The 20,301-nt window shown below is 28.7% G+C and overlaps 2 protein-coding genes across 3 annotated transcripts; both read left to right on the top strand.

Annotated features, from left to right (window-relative positions):
* The first annotated feature begins 4,136 nt into the window (after nt 1–4,136).
* On the top strand, nt 4,137–11,776 carry LOC132935975 (adenylate kinase isoenzyme 1). Of its 2 annotated transcripts, XM_061002616.1 has the most exons (6): nt 4,179–4,290; nt 6,284–6,334; nt 8,700–8,757; nt 8,820–8,983; nt 9,115–9,231; nt 10,903–11,776. In XM_061002616.1, exons 3-6 carry the CDS (start codon nt 8,721–8,723, stop codon nt 11,158–11,160), a joined length of 576 nt encoding a protein of 191 aa, XP_060858599.1. In that variant the 5' UTR covers nt 4,179–4,290; nt 6,284–6,334; nt 8,700–8,720; the 3' UTR covers nt 11,161–11,776. The 2 variants fall into 2 exon arrangements, with proteins under 2 accessions (XP_060858598.1, XP_060858599.1); XM_061002615.1 differs by lacking the exon at nt 6,284–6,334 and having other exon boundaries at nt 4,137–4,290.
* A 2,059-nt stretch (nt 11,777–13,835) lies between these two features.
* On the top strand, nt 13,836–20,301 carry LOC132934700 (uncharacterized). Its single transcript, XM_061001031.1, has 9 exons — nt 13,836–14,410; nt 14,517–14,724; nt 14,858–15,031; nt 16,478–16,660; nt 18,116–18,863; nt 18,926–19,034; nt 19,095–19,219; nt 19,284–19,535; nt 19,617–20,301. Exons 4-9 carry the CDS (start codon nt 16,487–16,489, stop codon nt 19,880–19,882), a joined length of 1,674 nt encoding a protein of 557 aa, XP_060857014.1. The 5' UTR covers nt 13,836–14,410; nt 14,517–14,724; nt 14,858–15,031; nt 16,478–16,486; the 3' UTR covers nt 19,883–20,301.

The following is a 20,301-nucleotide window of genomic DNA, read 5'->3' as shown; positions in this document are numbered from 1 at the left end:
ATATATATTATAATCTATTCATTTTTTTACAAAAACTTTCAGTAAATTAAAATAATATCTTTTTAATGTCATCTGTATTCATTTTCATTCTAGAGAAGTTTTACAAGAAATATTTTGATTTTTACAGTCCTAAAGTGTTCACAGAAGTAAAAAGCATATTATTATTGCTCATCGTTGTAAATAATGTAAAGGCAGCTAGTAGGATTCCCTGTTTAGAATTTTAAAACGTTAAAATTTAAAATAGATAAAAAGATTACAAACAACGTATCAAATAACTATTTACTTTGTTATATTATTAGTATTGTAAGACTTATGTTATCAATAAATAATATGCAATATAATTGTATATAAATTACAAACAATACTAGGTACCTATACTAATACACGAGCACGTTGTTATAGTGTTATCGGCATTCGTCAATTATCGGTTCTTTAAAATGCACAAGTTATGTTACTTACTTATTTATTACTTCAGTATAATATAGTCTATATTACTAATAACAATAAATAAATTGTTTGTTTTTTTTTTTTTACTAAATAGCTTCACGTTTAAAACTACTACATATCAACAATTAAAATAGATTAAGTCTAATTATTCAATTATAATTTGAAATTACATAATATAATTGTTAGACTATCGTGAAGTGTATACATGATACAAACTGAGGGAGAAAGAGAAAAAAAAATGAATAATAAACAAATAATAATATTTTATAATGAGTTATTGATGTTACGGTACCTATTTAACGATAAGTTGAATATATTCTATAATATTATGTGTATGTTAATTGTTAGGGTTCAATAATTTGAAAGGACTAAATGTATACATTACTTTGATACAATTTAAATCAGATTTCCCATGCAATACCATTGCTTCTGAATAAAGATTTGAAATATTTTCTTGATGGTAAATAATATAATCGGTCTTTGAACTTCAATATTGTATAATAGGTATCAATATTGTTCAAAATTACAAAGCTTTTCTGTAATGTTAAATATAAACATTTAATAAATAATAATTAGGTATATTTGTTATTGAAAACCAATAAATGCATATTCTATCGACGAACCATATTATAAAATTAAAGTAAAATAAAAAAATCGCTTCGCTTAGAATCTAAAAAAAAAAGTAAATAAGTAAATGATAAAAATAATTAAACTGGGTGCTCTATACGGGTATATTATTACTTATAGTTTATAATATTTAAAATATTAAATGTGTGTATGTTCTAAAATAATTATATATGAAGTTTGTATACAGGACACAGGTACCTATAGTACATTAATGATTGGTACTTCAATCAATGTTTTTTTTTACTTTATTAGATTTTGAGGGAATCCATTGATTTTACATAATTATTTATCACGATATTACGTGTTCTTACGTCATCTTTAAGAGCAGTAAAAACGGAAACCTTAAATATTGGGGGTGGTTTCTGTTAGTGAGTTGGGTGTAGTTTGACTTTGGATAGTGGATCAATTCTTGAAACTTTGAAATTTGAATATAATCATCTTCGTATGTAGTTCTTACTGGAATTAAAAACAAAAATTTAACGTGTAAGGCTATACGTAATTTTTATGAGCCTTGACAACATTGAATACTCAAACGTAAATCAACGATCTCTTCGAACATTTTTTGTTATTTTGATGTAATTCAAAATAAATTAACCGTAGAGTGGTAGACCCTTGAAATATTTTGTGAAAATTACAAATTATTTTGTTTTTATCAAAAGTAAATCAGTTAAATTATTAAAAGTGAGTCAGTTAGGATACGTTTGATTATATTATATTATAGGTATAGATTATCATGCTGGTAAAAAATGTGTGACAGAATTATAGGTTAAAAATTAAAAATTATATCTAATTATCCACTCATAAATAATAACAATTCTTTTGTTTTGTAAATAAATTTGTAAAAAAATGTTTATACCATAATATATTTACTAACTGTAATAATATAATAATATGTACCTAACCATTTCTAAACAAAAAACAATTTATAGAAAAATCTCTTTGAAAAAAAGGCTTTCAGTGCTCCCGAATTTTCCTATTTTTCTGAGTAACTTTTCCAATTTTTCTTTCTGTAAAACCTCATTCAGAATATTACAAACAATAATAAAAAAATGAGCCAAATCGGTCCAGCCTTTCTGGATTGATGCTCTTATCAAGCCCACAGCTTTTCATTTTTATTATATAGGTAAAATAATTATTATTCGTACAATAGCAATATATTCTTTAATTAATCATAAATTAATAAAATATATGTAAACATAAATAATCATAAAAACATTGTTGTTATGAATTTTCTTCTGGAAATGTCCTATTAACATCACTATTAATAACTATAACATTATGTTTGTTTAACTCATAATTAACTTGTTTTGCTCATATAAACACGATGTAGGTTAGCCAAGAAAGTAAACATAATTTAAACATTTGTTTTCTTCACTAAAAAAAATCGTTAAACAATTAAGAAAACCTATCAAGATTTTTCATCGTTTAATAAAAAGTGAACATTTTTATTGTAATCACACTAATAAGTTATTAGGTTAATCGTTATTAGTATAACAGTTTGGTATTATCGTAATATAAATAATATATAATAATATTATTATAATGATTAAATTGTATAACTAAGCAGGCCAAATCGGGTGTACGAAATAATAGGTCTTACTCCGTATTAAACTCCTAGACCCCACTATAACGATGGATTTAATTTTCAGATCCACGGGCAGTACCGAAGTTATAACATAGTTAGGAACTAGAATACTAGATTAATAATGATTAATAGTAACTATACGTATATAGGTATACATCGTATATGTATATATATAATATAACTAATAAGTAATACCTATTACCAATGATGTTCTTATGATTACAATAACGTTATACTAATATAGTCGTAAACATCCCGTCGACAAGCCCTACGCCTTTTCCGCGACCGAACCGCTTTGATTTGGCATTTTCCGCTGGACAATTTACTATTATTCTGACTTACGAGCTTATTGTAGTGTAGAAGTTCACACAGCGCTGTCTCGCTGTATATATGTATATGGACGCGCCCGCCGTACTACCTTGGCCCGATCAATACCATTTCGTATACAATACTATATTATATAAGTATATATGATTATACGCATACGATGTATCCGTTTTATACTGGGTGACATTTTTTTAGCTACTTTGTCCATCAAAACAATATGATATTGCGTCTCTAAAAGTCTAAACATTTTCTTCTTTTGAAGAATACACGTTATAGGTACAAAGATTTTACCAAAAAAACAATATTTATATATAGAGTATAGACATCTGAGTACCAACCTATAAAATTTATATTTGTGAGTATTATTGATAAATATGACATATACCTATGATATAATAATATTATAATATACATAACTACCTATAAACTTGAAAATCCTATGTGTACCTATAAGTGCGGCACAATATTTCACTGAATATTATGATACAGTCTACTCTTGGCATCCAACATTATTTTTTCATCGAAACTTAAAATATTTTATTAAAATCATTCGATGCGTTTTGGAACATTTTGCAAAAGAAACCAAATACCAGGTTGCACTTTATCTGAAAACTTAAAAGCCAAGGGGAAAAAATCAACCTGCATACAAATACATAACATATAAATATATAAAATAAAATATTTATACGTTATTCTCAGGGGTGAATAAATTATAAAAAATTAGAGACATTTTATCTTTCAGATACAGCGAATTTAAGATAATATATGTATACGGACTGGATCCCTTTGGCGACGGTGCAAGCCAAAATGATACGTATAAAATAATATACGTGTACATTTTTTTCCCTTTACAAAAACCACGCTAGACGATTTTCACAATAATAAAAAAAATATATATATAGGTATAGGGAAATAATATATAATCACAGCAGTTGGTGGCCGCGTAAAAATAGAGACGACCTTAATTTCCGACCTGCGATACGAGTATAATCGCGGCGGCGACTACGTGTAGCCGTGAAAATATTTTTTCGCAAAGCCGATTGCCAAAAAAAAAAAGTTTTCCTTTCCTCGCTCTCACCCCGCTCCCCCCTCCGCAACTCCCACGACGGCGCGATATTATTATCATCACTGGTTCAGCTGCCGCGCTACCTAACCCACTGCTGTCGCCGCCACCGCCCAACGAAATAATAGCCGAAAGCCCTCTCCCACGGGCCGCGCACTTATGTTGTCGTGTCGACGTTTTACGGTCCTCAGTGTAGGACTCTCATTCGCATAATATCCGTCCAGTCGTATACATAAACACCGTGAGTATAGCATATTATAATACTATATTGTACTTTAAGATTGTTATAATAATAATAATAATAATAACATCAAATATTATGCTAAGTCCGCATGCGTGTAACGTATTGTAGTTAGGTCAAGTGTCGAAGGGGTTTTCAATACTGCCTCCTCGATACGCGCGTTATGTCGTAATCTTTGTTATCGGTATGACATAATATTATTAAATTATTATACACACGTACGCATGACACATATTTTTTCATAGCGTAATATAGGTAAAATCACGTCATAAATTGCTTGTGATAATTAATTGAAAACAATAACACAGATAGGTATGTAGGCTATAACTAACAGTAATGGTAATTGTCTAATTATAGTATTGAGTATGACAATATATTTATGTACATATTATATATTAAGCGTGTTGGGGAATAACTAAACTCTAGTGACGAGTTTCACTTTTTAAGTAATTTGATGGTAATTTAATTACATTTTTTAGTAAGTAATTCAAGTTACTTTTTTGTAATAAAATTACTAAATTAGATACACACTACTTTATTTTTTTTTTTAATACATTGTAAGAACCAATTGATGATGTCTGCACATTTATCATATATAAGTACAACTTTCTGACAAAACAAATATTTTTTATACGTAGTAATTTGGAAAATGCATTGTTTAAAAAAATAATAATAATGCATGTTAGATAACTTTTGGTTTTTAAATAAAGATTATTTCATATTGTTGACTATCATTACTTAAATTTTTGAAAATAAAAAGTAACTTTAATTGTAACGAAGTTACTTTTTAAACTCAAAAGTTATGTCCTCGTTTAAAATTATTAAACTTATTAAAAGTTTATGTCCTCTAAATTAAGAATAATTCAATTACAATTTTTAAAAGATATTTCTTTATGCAATTTAATTACCAAAAAAAAAGTAACTTTCCCAACATTATGTAATTATAGGTATATATATTATTTTATATTAGTAAGTACCATTACTCTTGTACACATAATAATGCATAATGTTATTACGTCTTATATTAGTGTCTATAGTCTACAGTCATCTATAGTGTAGATTATACGAAATCTATATGCATCCCACATCGCCACACACCTGCGATAATGATTACTTTTGTACTCGGTTTGCAAAATAATATATTCTCAGCGTATTCTAATATAAGGATTGGATTTATTATAATAGAGTTCTTTAGTAAATAGGTACACAGGCACTAACTTATTTTCAAGCATGTATAATGTATATAGGTAGAAAGTTTGGAAATGTTCTCTGTGATCAACGTGCGTCTTATAATCCTTAAATAATTGGAAGGCATATATTTTTATACATGTGTCCAGCACACATTGTAGGCACTTTTTTCTTATAATATCCATTCTTGCAAGGGAGAGGGGAAGAGAATTTTATTTAGATAGAAAACGGTCATTATTGACAGCCGCGTGACAACCGTGGAAGGGACTTGCAGATAACGTTGGCGTGCACCACTCAAATATAATAATATTTAATCAATTGAAGCACACCCACACGTATGATTTATAATACACTATACAACTATACAATGAACAACCAGAAAAAGAACACATTAAAAAGTAAAATATATTAAAACTACAATGAGTACTGAGTAATATACGTATACCTAATACCTATACCATACGCGAAAACATTAACAAATAAAATATAAATCTTTAATTATCTGGACATCAATATTGAATAGGTATACCTATAATAGTACTGAATACTGATGTCTATTATGTTTAACAATAGTCCACAGGAACAAAATTAAAATTTGATTTTAAACTGGCACGTTTTTTTTTTATCCCAATGAATAATGTCCAGTCAAAAATCGATTGTATAAATGTGTCACCGTTCTAGCTGTAATAAACGTTCGTGTTATTTAGTAGTAAAACAGTAGGTACCTAGGTACTGTAATAGTATAGTATAACAGTAAATAGTCGGTAGGTATGCTTCTCGTATTAATACATATCATTTGTTGTAGCTCCAATTTGCTAGTCTTGGCCCTTGGAACACATATTTATTTGCTAAAAAGGTGAGGTATAGGTATAGTTATTTAATATTGATTAATTATTATTTATTTATCTATCTCATTGTTATCAAAATAACCTTTTTATAGGTACTTATACCTTATGCAAAATTAGGTGTTGCATATACATTTGGAGCAAAATAAATTATTTTAAAACCATGCATAGTATTGGATCTCATTTATGTTTACTCGCTTATGTCCGTCCTACATGACGTACTTGGTAATTTTTCAGTTAATATCTATATTTTTTCTACAAAATTCACTTTAATAAATTCGTCTACTTACTGCAATGTTTAAACAACAAACAATAATCATTAACGAATTTACTTCTGCGTTTATTTTGTCATAGTAATTCTCATTCATAAAACTATGAAGTTAGCCATCAACCTAACCTATGTTCATATTTATCTTCTGGTCTCCCGTTACTGGCACAACATCAAATTATTATGAGCTCTGTTTGTTTTTATTGATTTAATTCACATTTGTCCTTGACGTTTTAAAACACTTGACGACGGATGCTTGCAATGTGTTAAATATTATGTACCTTAACGACCGTAAATCGCAATCTGAACCATAATGTTACAAAATACAAGGTTATACGTATTTATATTTTTCGGTGAATACATTAAACATTTCAAGATAAAACCGTTTATTTGACATGACGAAGTCGAGTTATCATTTTAAACAATAATTTAAATTAATTGCGTCTAATGGCTAGAGAGACAAGTATAATAGTTAATATTAATAATATTATATAGTTATGCTGCAGTACTATATTGTTTTAATTTTTTTGCGAATGTTTTTTATTTATTTAAATAAACGTAGAAATAGTATTATTGATTACCTATGGCTATTATTGAACTATTCATATTTTAAAATTTTAAAATTGTCAAATCTTTTTGATTTCATGTAAATGTGAACGTATCTAATGTAGTTTGTATAATATAATGGTGCCCGTGAGTATTTATTAATGATTTATATTATTTTATCCATATAAATCAGTACCTAACGTTCTAACAGATAAACTGTGACAATGTTACTGAAAATACATTTAAATACCTACCTAGGAATAGTTTTTTTGCATAATATTCTGTGTAAATTATTTTAACATTTGAGTATATTTCATTATATTTTATTAGTTTTTAAAATTCGACTTACGTATTTTTTTTTATTAAGTATAACCTCCTTTGGAACTTAGCCAAAATAAGTATTATGACCTTTTATTTTTAGATATACAAATTATGTTTAATATACGATAAATGCTATTTTTCTAAAAATCATTATAAAATATTTACGCAAACAATATAATACATTTTTACCCAAAAAATTTAATAAAAATATTAATTAGTAAAAATAACATGTGTTATTAACATGTAGGTATTTTTGCTTATAAAAGTCATAATTAATATTAATTAATTGTATACTGTTCCCATGAAGATATTTTGCATGTAAACATACGAGTAGTATAATAATAACTAATAATATGACCTTCTGCATTATCCACTCGTTTTAAGCTAATAACCTTTATGGACCTTATCGGACGACGTGTAGTTTGTTTATACAGGGTGATTCGCCAAGCATGCTCACCCCCATCTTTTCCTTTAATAATAAATTTATTCAAATTCTGATTTTTAGAATTTTTTAATATACTCAAAAGACAAATTTTCAAAATCTTGAATTTGTACCTATTACTTAAGGAATGTCCTGTGGCGATGCAAACTTCTGTTTTTTAAATGATACCATTCCCCCTTCACTTTTTTTTGAAGATATTGATGTACTTAATTCAAAATTCGAATGAGCAGTTTCTTTGTAATTAAAATGTTTGCGCTAAGAATAATAGTTCCTTAAAAATGGTATTACATAAATATAAAATGGACGTAATATTGGAACTTGTATTTATTATACTTGGGTGATTTTTACAAATTGTTAAAGTTTATAGATTAATATTAATGACTAAAATTTTCAAACCGCCATAGTCACCAAAAAATATAAACCCATTACCATGGAGCTTTTATCCTTAGAACCCTAAGTTAAATAACTCAAGAACTACTCGTACGAATTTCTGATACGTCAAATTACTCAGAAAAAGTATCCACTGAATAATTTACTGTTGAAAAGAGGGTGGGGGTTCTCATTTGAAAAACAGAAGTTTGTATCTGCACGGGACACTCTTTAAGGAACACAAAAAAATATCAAGAATTTAAAAATATACTATTTAAATATATTTAAAATTCCAAGGGTGATCATGGTAATAACACTTAGTACTGTTGTCTGTTATTGCTTAAACTCTTCAATTAAATGATATGTACACTCAAACACAAATTTTTTCAAAGTTAAAAATGTATTTTTAACTTTGTATTTTTTTCAACAGTTGCAATCAATATAAACGAATATGTGTGAAATCACTCTACCAACCGTCTGGATACTTGGTAAGACGAAATAACAAAATATTTGAACTATATGTCATTGATATGTGTATTAAATTAAACAGGTGGACCCGGTAGCGGCAAGGGTACCCTTTGTGATAAGATTGTTGCCAAATACGGGTTTACTCACATTTCGACTGGTGATTTGCTGAGGGATGAAGTGAACACAGGATCAGAACGTGGCCAAGAATTGGTGAAGATTATGAAAGAAGGAGCCCTAGTTCCCACGGTACGGTTTCTATAACAATCAGTTTGCGCAGCTTAACTATGAACGTGTTTACGTGTAAACCTACCTTGCTACCTTAACAAATTTATATTCAGCACTCAGCAGTGTCATAAATTTACGAATGTGTGTTTCAGTCTGTTGTCATGGAGTTACTCAACGAGAAGATCAAAAGCAAAGTAGCAACATCTAAAGGTTTCCTGATCGATGGTTATCCACGTGAGAAGAAACAAGGAGAGGAATTCGAAACTGCGGTAAATTATATTAAGTATTGAATATTTATATAGGTACTATTATTCTTAAAGTAAAAAGGTTCCGATTAGTTTTTTTAAACAATAAAACTGACCGAGAGTTTTGATAGATTAAATATAGTTTTGATCCAATTGCCAAGTAAAAATTTTAACTTTGTTATACTTAGATTTGCTTTTACGTCTTACGGGTAAAACGTAATTTCCAAAAACTCATATAGATTTACACATCAACATTAATTTTGATATGATTATCTTACCCATACATATCTAATATAGCATAGGTATATATTGAGAATTATGATATATTCATTGTTTTACTGAACTATAAATGCAAAATTAGTTATACTATTTACTTGTCTATATAATATCTATACCTATTTATATTTTATAATAGGGCAATATACAGAAATATTTTCCTTGTGTTTTTATTTGTTCCGGTCCCGAGTCATATTAATTGCATTTTTTTCGAATTTTTTACAATCCATGCTTATATTATAATTTATAAATGTGAAAGTCAGTCTGTCTGTTATGTATTCACGCCTAAACCGCTGAATCTATTTTGATGAATTTTGGGTATAGAAATATATGATGGGACCTCGAAGAAAAACATAGGCTATTATACCAATTATCCATAGATACATATTGTATCTATGGATAAATATTCGAGAAGTCGCGTTGCGCATGTGCAATCGACCACCTAATTCAGTGACTCGTCGCTATATCGGCAACGTTTTTTGTTTTAATTTGATACGCTGTGGCTTCATCCATAGTATAAAAGTGTAATCCTAAGTGTAAAAGTAAATATAAATGATATAGGTACCTATAGCTATATTATTAAATATGAAAGAAATTCAAATTTTTTTTTAAAAATCAATAACCTGTGGTGTAATGAGAAGCTAGGTCCCTGCTTTACATTAGTGTTATCGTTCTATATATTTCGTTATAATATGTGCATCACGGTTTATGATGAATATTTTATACCTTTATAAATTATAAGACACTGTCGTGGGGTGTCACTACAACTGCCCCTGGCTACGCGCCTTACTATATATAGTAATACTGTAAATTGTAATAGTATATTATACTATATAGGTACTACTGTACTAGGTAGGTACACTATAATATAAATATGATTTAAACAAGTAGGTATTTTTTTTATACAGATGGGTAGGAGGTAGTGAGGTACAGACAGACGACAGTTATGTAGGTATAGGTATTTAAAAAGAATGCCACAGTAAAGTTTACTAACTGTCTATTTTTAACAACACGCAAGGCACAAGAATAAAAAACTACACTATTTTAAATTATCATTGGTACGTAGTTTGTTCATTTTAAATAAGGCGTAATTATAATAAGTTATATTAAATGAAAAAACTTAGTTTAATGAGATTTATGATAGCAACAACTTACAACATACCTATTTTCTACACAAAATAATATAATATAATCGTTATATTTTTGTGTTTGAAAACAGGAAGTTTTAATAAGTACCTGTATAAGATTTTGGAATGTAGAATAAAAAATATTTTTAATAATTTTGAATACGGTTTTTAATAATTTCACTTAATCATTTTAAAAAAGTATTAACATTTTTAATACAAACTTTTAAATTATATAGGTTTTGTTGGGATAAATTACGGAAAATTACTATTTTAAGTGTTTTGCTTCTTATAGATAAAACCTGTAGACATGGTATTGTACTTGGAATCCAAAGACGAGACGATGGTGCAAAGATTGCTCAAACGAGCTGAGACCAGTGGTCGGTCAGACGACAATATGGAAACAATTAAAAAGCGGTTGCAGACGTTCCACGACAATAACGATCCTATTATAGAAGCGTACAAGTCTAAAGTAGTTATAATATCGGCCGAACAAAGTGCCGAGGCTGTTTTTGCCGAAGCAGAGAAAAAACTTGATACATTGGTTGCATAATTTTAAAAATAAAAATCTGCATCAGTATTGATGATAATAAAAATCGACAAAGTTATGGTAAAAACTAAAAGCTCAAAGTTCTATTTGAAAAAATATAAGATTCATTTTTTCATGCGTGTACCTATATTTACACAAGCTATAAATATAGATTTAGGTTCGGATTAATAAAACATGATAAAATATCAGTTGTAACTTAGTTTACCAATACAAGTAATTTTATATTATTGTATTCATTGTATTGTTGTAGATTATAATATTTTAGAGTATATAATACAAAAAAATAGAAAATTTAATATTTATGTGCTTTATAAATTATTGGTGTCATTGCCTCATATAAAAAGCATTATTTTCTTTAACAACACTACAATTATTTTTTAGTGTTTCTATGTTTATCATAGAAGAATTCGAACCATCTATTTATTAAGAAGGTATAATACCCTTCTTTACATACATATAGCTTAAAGAATAAAGATGATTATGCTGATAATATAATATTATAATGTCATATTTAAACATAATTATTATCGTTGTTAATTATAATAAAGTTGTTATTGCAATATTTTAAATGTTATTGCTTTTTGAGAACAAAATTAAATATTTATGTTTTAATACAGTATTGTATTGTTTTTTGTATTATTGTTAGATAACTACCTATAGTAATTTATTCATTCATTTTAATCAACAGTGTTTAGAATATTTATGACAAAATTCATTAAATATTTAGAATCAGATAGGTAAATTGAATAGTACTTATTACATTTTCTAATATTAATAATATTATACATATTTTAGAGATATTGTACCAACAAAGTAATTGGGTGTACAGTGTACACAGTGAAGTGTTACATTTTTATGGGTCTCTTTTGTAAAACTTTTTGGTGAATTTAAAAATATGTGAAAACAACAAACTCTATAGTAAATAGAACTATATTTACCGAATACAATGAATTAAGTTTAAGTTATATGAGTAAACATTATACTATTCTGATGTAAGGAAATCTTTGTAAAAGACTGGAGAATATTTTTAAGGAAAATATTTTTATATCCAACTACTTACTATTTCATTAAACAAATACTTTCTGGCAAGAAGAGTTACAAGTAATCCTACAATGTGTCACAGAACCAATCTATTATAACTGGTAACCGAAGAATTTATCAGGATAACATCAAAGTAAATTTCCCTTTATTTATTCTTTCAGATATCAACGTGTGAACCTAATATTTCTTTTTCCGTTAATTGAATGTGTTGAATGATAAATGATAAGTGCACAAACCACTGTAGTTATTAAAAAATCCACTATTTTAGACATTAAAGAAACAACTTTAACATGTACACTCAATAAGTAAAACAGTTGGTTGAATTAAACAACAAAACTAAATAAATTAACAAGGCGTCTAATGGAATATCTAGAAATATAGAAACAATTATCAATAAATTGAGAATCAGCCACACCCGTTTAACACACTTTTACCTAATGGGAAACAAAGACATGACCACCTGCATTTCATGTGTGACAATGACATTAAGACACATTTTTCCGGAATGCAGATACCAAGACGTAAAATCAACCCAAACTTATATGAATCCATAGGGAAAGACATATTATAAGGTGACCTTATCTCCTTCCTTAAAAAAAACTGGGTTGGACAAGCAAATTTAGAAATAATATTTTTCCTATGCACATAAATATAAATTATAAATATATTAAAAAATGAAAATACCGGCCCCAAAAGCCAGAGTTCAACCATAATGTGATTTAATGTATACGATATGTATGTTTTTATGACTTATATAATAAACCTTATATAAAAATTTGTAAAAACTAATTGTCTTAGCTGCTGAACAGGAGGGGGGTATATGGTGTCAAAATACAATATGTGTATACTGAATAGGTATGTCTATTAAAATCTTTATATCTCCCATGAAAAATCCAAGATACGCAACTGCTGCTAAAGTTTCAAATCAATAAAAAAAAAAATAGTTATATAATAAGCATGTTATTTTATTTTATTACTGTCTATGAATAAAATAGTGCCAGGGTTTGAAACGTTGTCACCCCATCAGTGGCGTTTGAACAATATTGTCAAAAAGTTACCTACCTATCGAAGAAATTAAATTATTTCAGCAAGTACAGTTTTGTACAGCGAGTCGAAATCGTCCGTACATGGTAGACGAGCTGAATTTGCCGTTTCTGACTGAGTTTAGAATAGAAAATACGTGGAATGATAGATACAAAGTATCAGATTCTACGATGTCACAATGTCGTAAGCCGTGAAGGGTTCACACACCACAGTAGTACGGTACTAATTATCCTCGAGGAGCCGATTATGAGAACATTGTTGTTTGATTTAAGCTTGGCGTTCATGATAGTTATGACATACAAGGCCGTACGAGTAGATTAACCACTAACTGGTCAACTGCGGGATTTATTTAATATTTTAATATCATAATAATATGCAATAATATTATTTTCTCAATTTTTATTTTTTCACCTAATCTTTGAATAGCACGAATGCACGATTCAGCCAGGCGCCAACCAGTCTCCGACATCGGTTATCACTTATCAGCGCTGCAGTTGTTATCGTTCACAATATCATATTATTATCACATTTTGGCCCACCAACAAGAACAACAACCACAACAGGCCAGCAGTGATGACAGAGACGATAAAAAAACACATTTTTAATCTTTTTACCGCGCTCATTCGTATATATAATCTGTGGTATTACCATAGAACAACACCACGGACAGACGTAAACAAACGAACAAAATAACAATATAACAATGCGAAGCGCTCGAACACCGTTTACAGCCGTCCACACTGATTTCAGGTTTGAACACTGTAAACAATCAGTCACTGTTCCGGTGGTCGTTTTATGCGCATATATATTTCTGTTGAGCCGCATGCGCACATTCGAGATGTCCAACTGATTTGCGTCTGTTGTAGTGTTTATACTAATACACTATACCGGTGTAGTACCCATACTGGCATACTGTTGTATTCGATGTAGCCGGCACCAGCTCAACCCTCAGCCACCATTCAGACGTGTGTGTGTATGTGTACTGCTTATGCGTCTGTAGTCTCTACGTCTGTTCGATCGTCGTCGTTGCTGTTGTTTGTCTTGGTCGTAGCCGCTTGGGCATATTGGCATAATATCGTCTTGTAATTGGACGTCTGTGTACCGTTGTCGCCAGTTTCAAGTCCACACCGGCCGTCGTTGTCGAAGTCAACCTCCACCTACGGTAAAGGTAAGAGCTGTGTACAGTGGGTATGCATCTGTGCGACTGTTGCTGCTCGTTCCGGTCGTAGCTGGTAAGCGGCCATATTGGTACGTGTTTTGACGTTTGTGCACAGTTTTCAGCCGTTTTTACCAGCTTCCAGTCCGCGTCGCTCGTCGAATTCAACGTAGTGCCCACGTTAAAGGCATTTCACCCGTCCTGTGATCTGACAAACGGCGAGTACCCACGTTGTGCCTCGAAAGAAAAATCGCCGCATGTTGCATTGCTGGTCGATCGTTGGACAATCCGTCGTGTGGACTGTACCGCTAATCTGAGTCTAGAACGTAAGTACTTAGTATAACCTGGGTACGCCCGGCCACTGATTTTTTTTTTTGGGGGGGGGGGCGCTGCTCGTCCTGGTCGCATCTGATGTGTGGCCATATTGGCACGTGATTTGACGTTTGTGCACTGTTTCAGCCATTGTTACCAGTTTCCAGTCGTTGTTACCAGCTTCTAGACTACGTCTGTCATTTCGAAATTAACGGAGTGTCCACATGAAAGAGAAGGATCCAAGCTAACAATATTGTTGAAAACGTAGCGGTGCAATTTTATCGTTTAATTATCCGTTGTGGACTGTGCTAAATTTTGAATGTAAGTATTCAGATACCTACTGCAACACTCGTGGATGAAGTTTGGGGTTGTGGTGGCTGAATGGTAGACGTCCCTGGAACCACCACAGTTTTGTCGATTATTCAGCGATAAATACGGAAACATATTTTCTTTATTAATTTAGTTGATTTACACGTCATATATTACCTACCTACCTACTACCAAATGTATAATATAATATGGGAATTTATTTGACTAGGTACCCTATTTAAAATTAAATTTCCGTTTAATTAACGCATAACATACTTTAATGTACGTTCAGCAGTTCCAATAATTTATATGACAAGATTTCTTTATTATTTCATTTATAATAATTATTACCTACTATATTATCATGCATAATATTGACTGTGTTATGTTGAAATGGTGTAAATAACCCATATAATTGAAAATATTTTAGTCGTAAAACCCCTTTATGTATTTAGTTTTTTCACAAGTTTTTTTTAATAAATCTGATCATAAAATATTATTATATTAAGCGGAAACTTCTGTGATAACAGAATAATACTTATCAGCTGTGATGGGACCAATTGATGTTTCGATAATATTTATAAGTTATAACAGTAACATTTATTATAATTGTATTGAAATTAACAAATTTAAATTAGAAATACTGTAATTTAAAAATTGTCTTACAAAATATAATATTGGTGTAAAGAACACCCTTTTTACATACTCATGTTTTAAATTAATTTTATTAAAAGGGCTATAACAGATTATTCTACTAATTTTTTTGAAAATTTTGATACTTAAAAGTTGGTTTTTGATTTTTTGAGGGTTTTAATAAAATATTGTCGATATTACAATAACAATTATTGTTAATGGAATAATTATTATAGAAGCCTAGTACCAATATAAGACCTTTTAAAATATTATTTTCATATCAATTAATTTTTTTTTTTAATTTAGAAATTTACTATGGACATAGGTACATATTTTAGACTTTTAGAGTAATGATTAGGGAACAGATTTATTTTCATAAAATATTCATATTTTACACTATTGTACTGGGTGATCATGAGTTGCCTTATCTTTGACGACCAGTTGTAATTTTATCGTTATAAGTATAGTATATGAGAGACAATAGTCTATATTATTATTCATAAGTAATTTGATAAATGATAAATTTATGTGACCGTGAGCGCAATAATATAAGATGAACAAAAATATACACTATAGATAAAAATATGCACTATAAAATGACAAATATGTATTAAACCAGAATAAAACATTGAAATATACAAAAAACAAATAGTTATAAATGATCTATTTTGGGGAAAATTCTCATAAAATTTCAAATAGTTTATTCCAATACCTAAATCCGTTCCCGAGTGATGATAAATATTAAGACCTTTTCTATATTATATACTATAATAATTAATCAAAAAAAAAAAATATTTATTTTATATAATTATTTATTTGTTTTAGTTAGTAATAATGATGAATATGGAAGTGGAAAATACTGATGACCAGCTTGTAACAATTCATTTTGATAATAATGTCAACGACACATTTAATAAATTGTTTTTAACGCAACATAGTGCATATTTTGAAGCTATGTTTAATGGAAACTTTTTAGAATCTCAATCAGAACAAAAAATACATATAAAGGTATCTATAGAGTTATCAATAATCAAAATTTATTTTTCTTTGTTATTTAGTGCTTATGAACAAAGGTGGTGAGAGGTATGCTCAGTATTCTGTAATTTAACAATTAACTGCCCATACACATTTTATGATTGCCTTTTAATTTATTGACTTTCCAAGTATATTTTTTTTTGTGAGTACTTACTTTTTCAAGAGGTATATTATTTATTGTATAATAATATATTTGTACGTCTTGCAGGACCTCTGAAAATATACTAATGCCATATTGTAATTGTAACAGTGATTAATCATATACCCAACATTTTAGTTATTAATTTCGACTAGTGCTAAATAAAATAAAAAGCAGGCAATTTGTAACCACTCTATTATACCCTTTTATTGAGTAGGTCACTGTAGTGGATATGTTTAACTTGAATTTAATAAATGATTCCGAGCTGAGACGTAAGTCAGCCTATATTACGAAGTATATTTTATCATATATTAATTATAATGCTATATTAGTAATACCATATTACCATTGAATATAAATACTTAACCAAGGTTACAAAACAATTATTTTAATAATAATATTAAAATGTTCATATTTTTATATTTTTCCTTATTATTTTAAAAAGTACTTAGAATTTTCAATTTTGACCTCCCAAATGTACCAACTAGATTCAATTTTACCAGAAAGCTCTTTCAAAGTTGATGATCAGAGCATTTTTTCTACGATAAAAAGTGTACAAAATGTACAAATCAATATATTATACAAATATACAATTTGTATCAATATATACCGCTCCGTTCAAAATCTAAAAGTTATATTAATTTGGTTTACGAACAAAATTAATTTATATTTCCAATTAATATTTTTATTATACCTGTTACAGTATAATGTACTATATTGTATAAAACTATATAGGTACTAACTACTAATGCACATAATTTTTTTCAATAAATCTGAAGTTCGCACTGGTGCATAATTGCATAACATAACATAATTTATCCTTGATTATATTATATTATGCTGTTTGGTTCAATCATGAGCTTATTGTTTTACTATTGGCTCAATATTTGTGATTAAAAACTGTTTGGTATTTAAAATAAATTTATTATAGTCGGGCTCATCAAAAGTGAGCGCTAACTACAGCATTCCCAGTGATATTTATAAATTAGTGAGTATCAAAGTAAATTAGCACACTTTTTAAAACTGTTGAATGTTTGTAATTTATTTATTCGTTTTTTGCACTACAGCTGAAAAAATAAATGAAGGTTTAGTGAATATTATGAACTCTACAAAATATTAATTGGTTGTGGTATTAAACAATTAGTACAATACTGGGAACTTCTGGTGCCGACAATATTTCAGCTCCACCTATTGGCCACCAGCGCTCATTTTTTTGTGAGCTCGACTATAGTAATATCTTTAAATGTTCAGCAAATTTATTAATTATAAAATCCATTTTGTAATTTCAGGAAATAAGCCATAAAGGTTTTGTGAGTGTCATTAACAGTTTGAAACATAAAAAAGTAATTTTTGATGATTTAGATGATTTACTTACTATACTGGAAGTATCACAGTTTCTTCAATTTCCTTTCATTATTGCTGAATGTATTAAAATTGTCCGAGAGAAATATCTGTTTACAATTTATGCGGTTAATGTGTTTTCAACGGTTTCTAAGCTTGGAATTAAGAATCTACTAGAGAAATCCCAAGCTTATATTTTGTATTATTTTAAAAAAGTATTGGCTCAAAATAAATTTGGTTTCTTAAAACTAAGGAAAGTAGATTTACAAACATTGTTGAATAACAATAGTTTAAATGTTGATAATGAACAAGATGTGTTTGATTTGATTGTTGATTGGTGTTTAGTAAATAATAATTACGATATCGAGTATGAAATGATTGTTAGTTGTGTGCGTTTTAAATCTATGAATAAAGAACAATTGGAATATTGTATTTCAAAAACTAATAATTTGAATTTACAAAATATCATGATTCCCTATATGGATTGTACAAGAGAGCCTGTACAAGACCCTATGACTATGGGGTTATTTCTTAGACCAATAAGAAATATTCCTTTTGGTTTGTGTGCTGTTAAAAATGAATTGGATGGTTATTCGTTTGTGTATCGGTGGGATTGGGCTTCTATGCAGTTTACAAAGTTTATTAGATTGGATCCATTGCCTCTTGATACAACTGGATATCATGTGATTGTTAAAGGTAACAAAAATAATTTATACTAATTATACTGAGTATACATGGTATTTGTTAAATTTTTATAGGCTTAGAAGTTTATGTGATGGCTGGAGAAATTGCATATGGAAGAGGATCATGGAATAAGGAAGGATGGAAGTATAATTTACTTTCAGAAGAATGGAAGAGATTGAAAGAGTAATTATAAGTTTTAAAAATAGCTGATATAAATAATGTTTCATTTCATTTTTTTTTTAGTTTTACTCCATCCAGTAGGCGCCACGGAGTTGGCCATTTTGTTGGTGATCATTTGTACTTAATGGGAGGTCTTACGAAGCACCGATTGCCAAATCGAAATATTGAACTCTTTTCAATAGATAAATGTAAGCTATAAACTAATATAATGTGGTGTTAAATTTAATAATTTTTATAATTTATTTGTTTTAGATAATGATACACTTGTTAAAGTTCATATGAGTTCTTGCCAATATTTTCAAAAAAGAGTGGATAGACAATTTTATGTTTGTTTGGAGTATAAAGGTCATTTAGCGATAGTAACTAAAGACAATGAACCATCATGGTATGATCTAAGTCCTATTGGAAATGATCAAAATGCTTATAAGTGGAGAAGACGCATAATAAATTTAAGTGAAGTAGTTATTTGTGCAACTTGTTATAACGACACTGTTTATATGCTTAGTAAGTTTTACGTTTTCATTGAAAACCATAAAACATAATATGTTATTAGTATTACAAATTTTTCTTATGGTATTCTTGCAGCTTACGACAAAATGTGTATTATTAACTTACACAGCTACTGTCCAATGTACGAGTTGACCAAGAAGTTAAAATCTTTTAATATAGCATATGATGGTGCTACTACAATGTGCGCTTTTAATGTTGATAAAGCTATGGTCTTTAAAAATGATACATTTGAATATTATTCTGTGGATAATGACTTCTTCATAGAATATAAAATTCAATTAGATTCTTTTCACTCTAATTACTTATTTAGTGTTCCTATTTATATAGAGAAGACATTATAATTTATTTTTAGTTATGTACCTAGTATTATAAGTACCTATTTATAATATTTATTATTAAATATTTCCTTAGTATTGTAAACTTAACATTATTCAACATGATCTATTTTCTGTATTAATTATGGTACAAATTACATTTTACTCTCCATTTAGGGGATTCAACACCAATCCCATCATTAAGGTGTGTGACTGTGTGAAAAAGAAATAACGGAGCGATTAAATTAATTAACGTATTACACAAAAATTAATATTAATAATTGTTTTGTCTTCTTTTTTGGTCAAAAGTATCAACTAATCTATTAATCCATTAACATTTCTGAAAAAATATTTGAATGTGCTATAAAATTTACTTCAAAACAACTTCCTTACATTTTTATATTAATTTTTTCACTTCATATTATTAACATTTGAAAATTTAAAAA

This window comes from Metopolophium dirhodum, chromosome 1, assembly GCF_019925205.1.
Source record: "Metopolophium dirhodum isolate CAU chromosome 1, ASM1992520v1, whole genome shotgun sequence".
Taxonomy (NCBI): domain Eukaryota; kingdom Metazoa; phylum Arthropoda; class Insecta; order Hemiptera; family Aphididae; genus Metopolophium; species Metopolophium dirhodum.
Note: the sequence above shows the minus strand (reverse complement) of the source record. Positions and strands in the feature narration are given on the sequence as shown.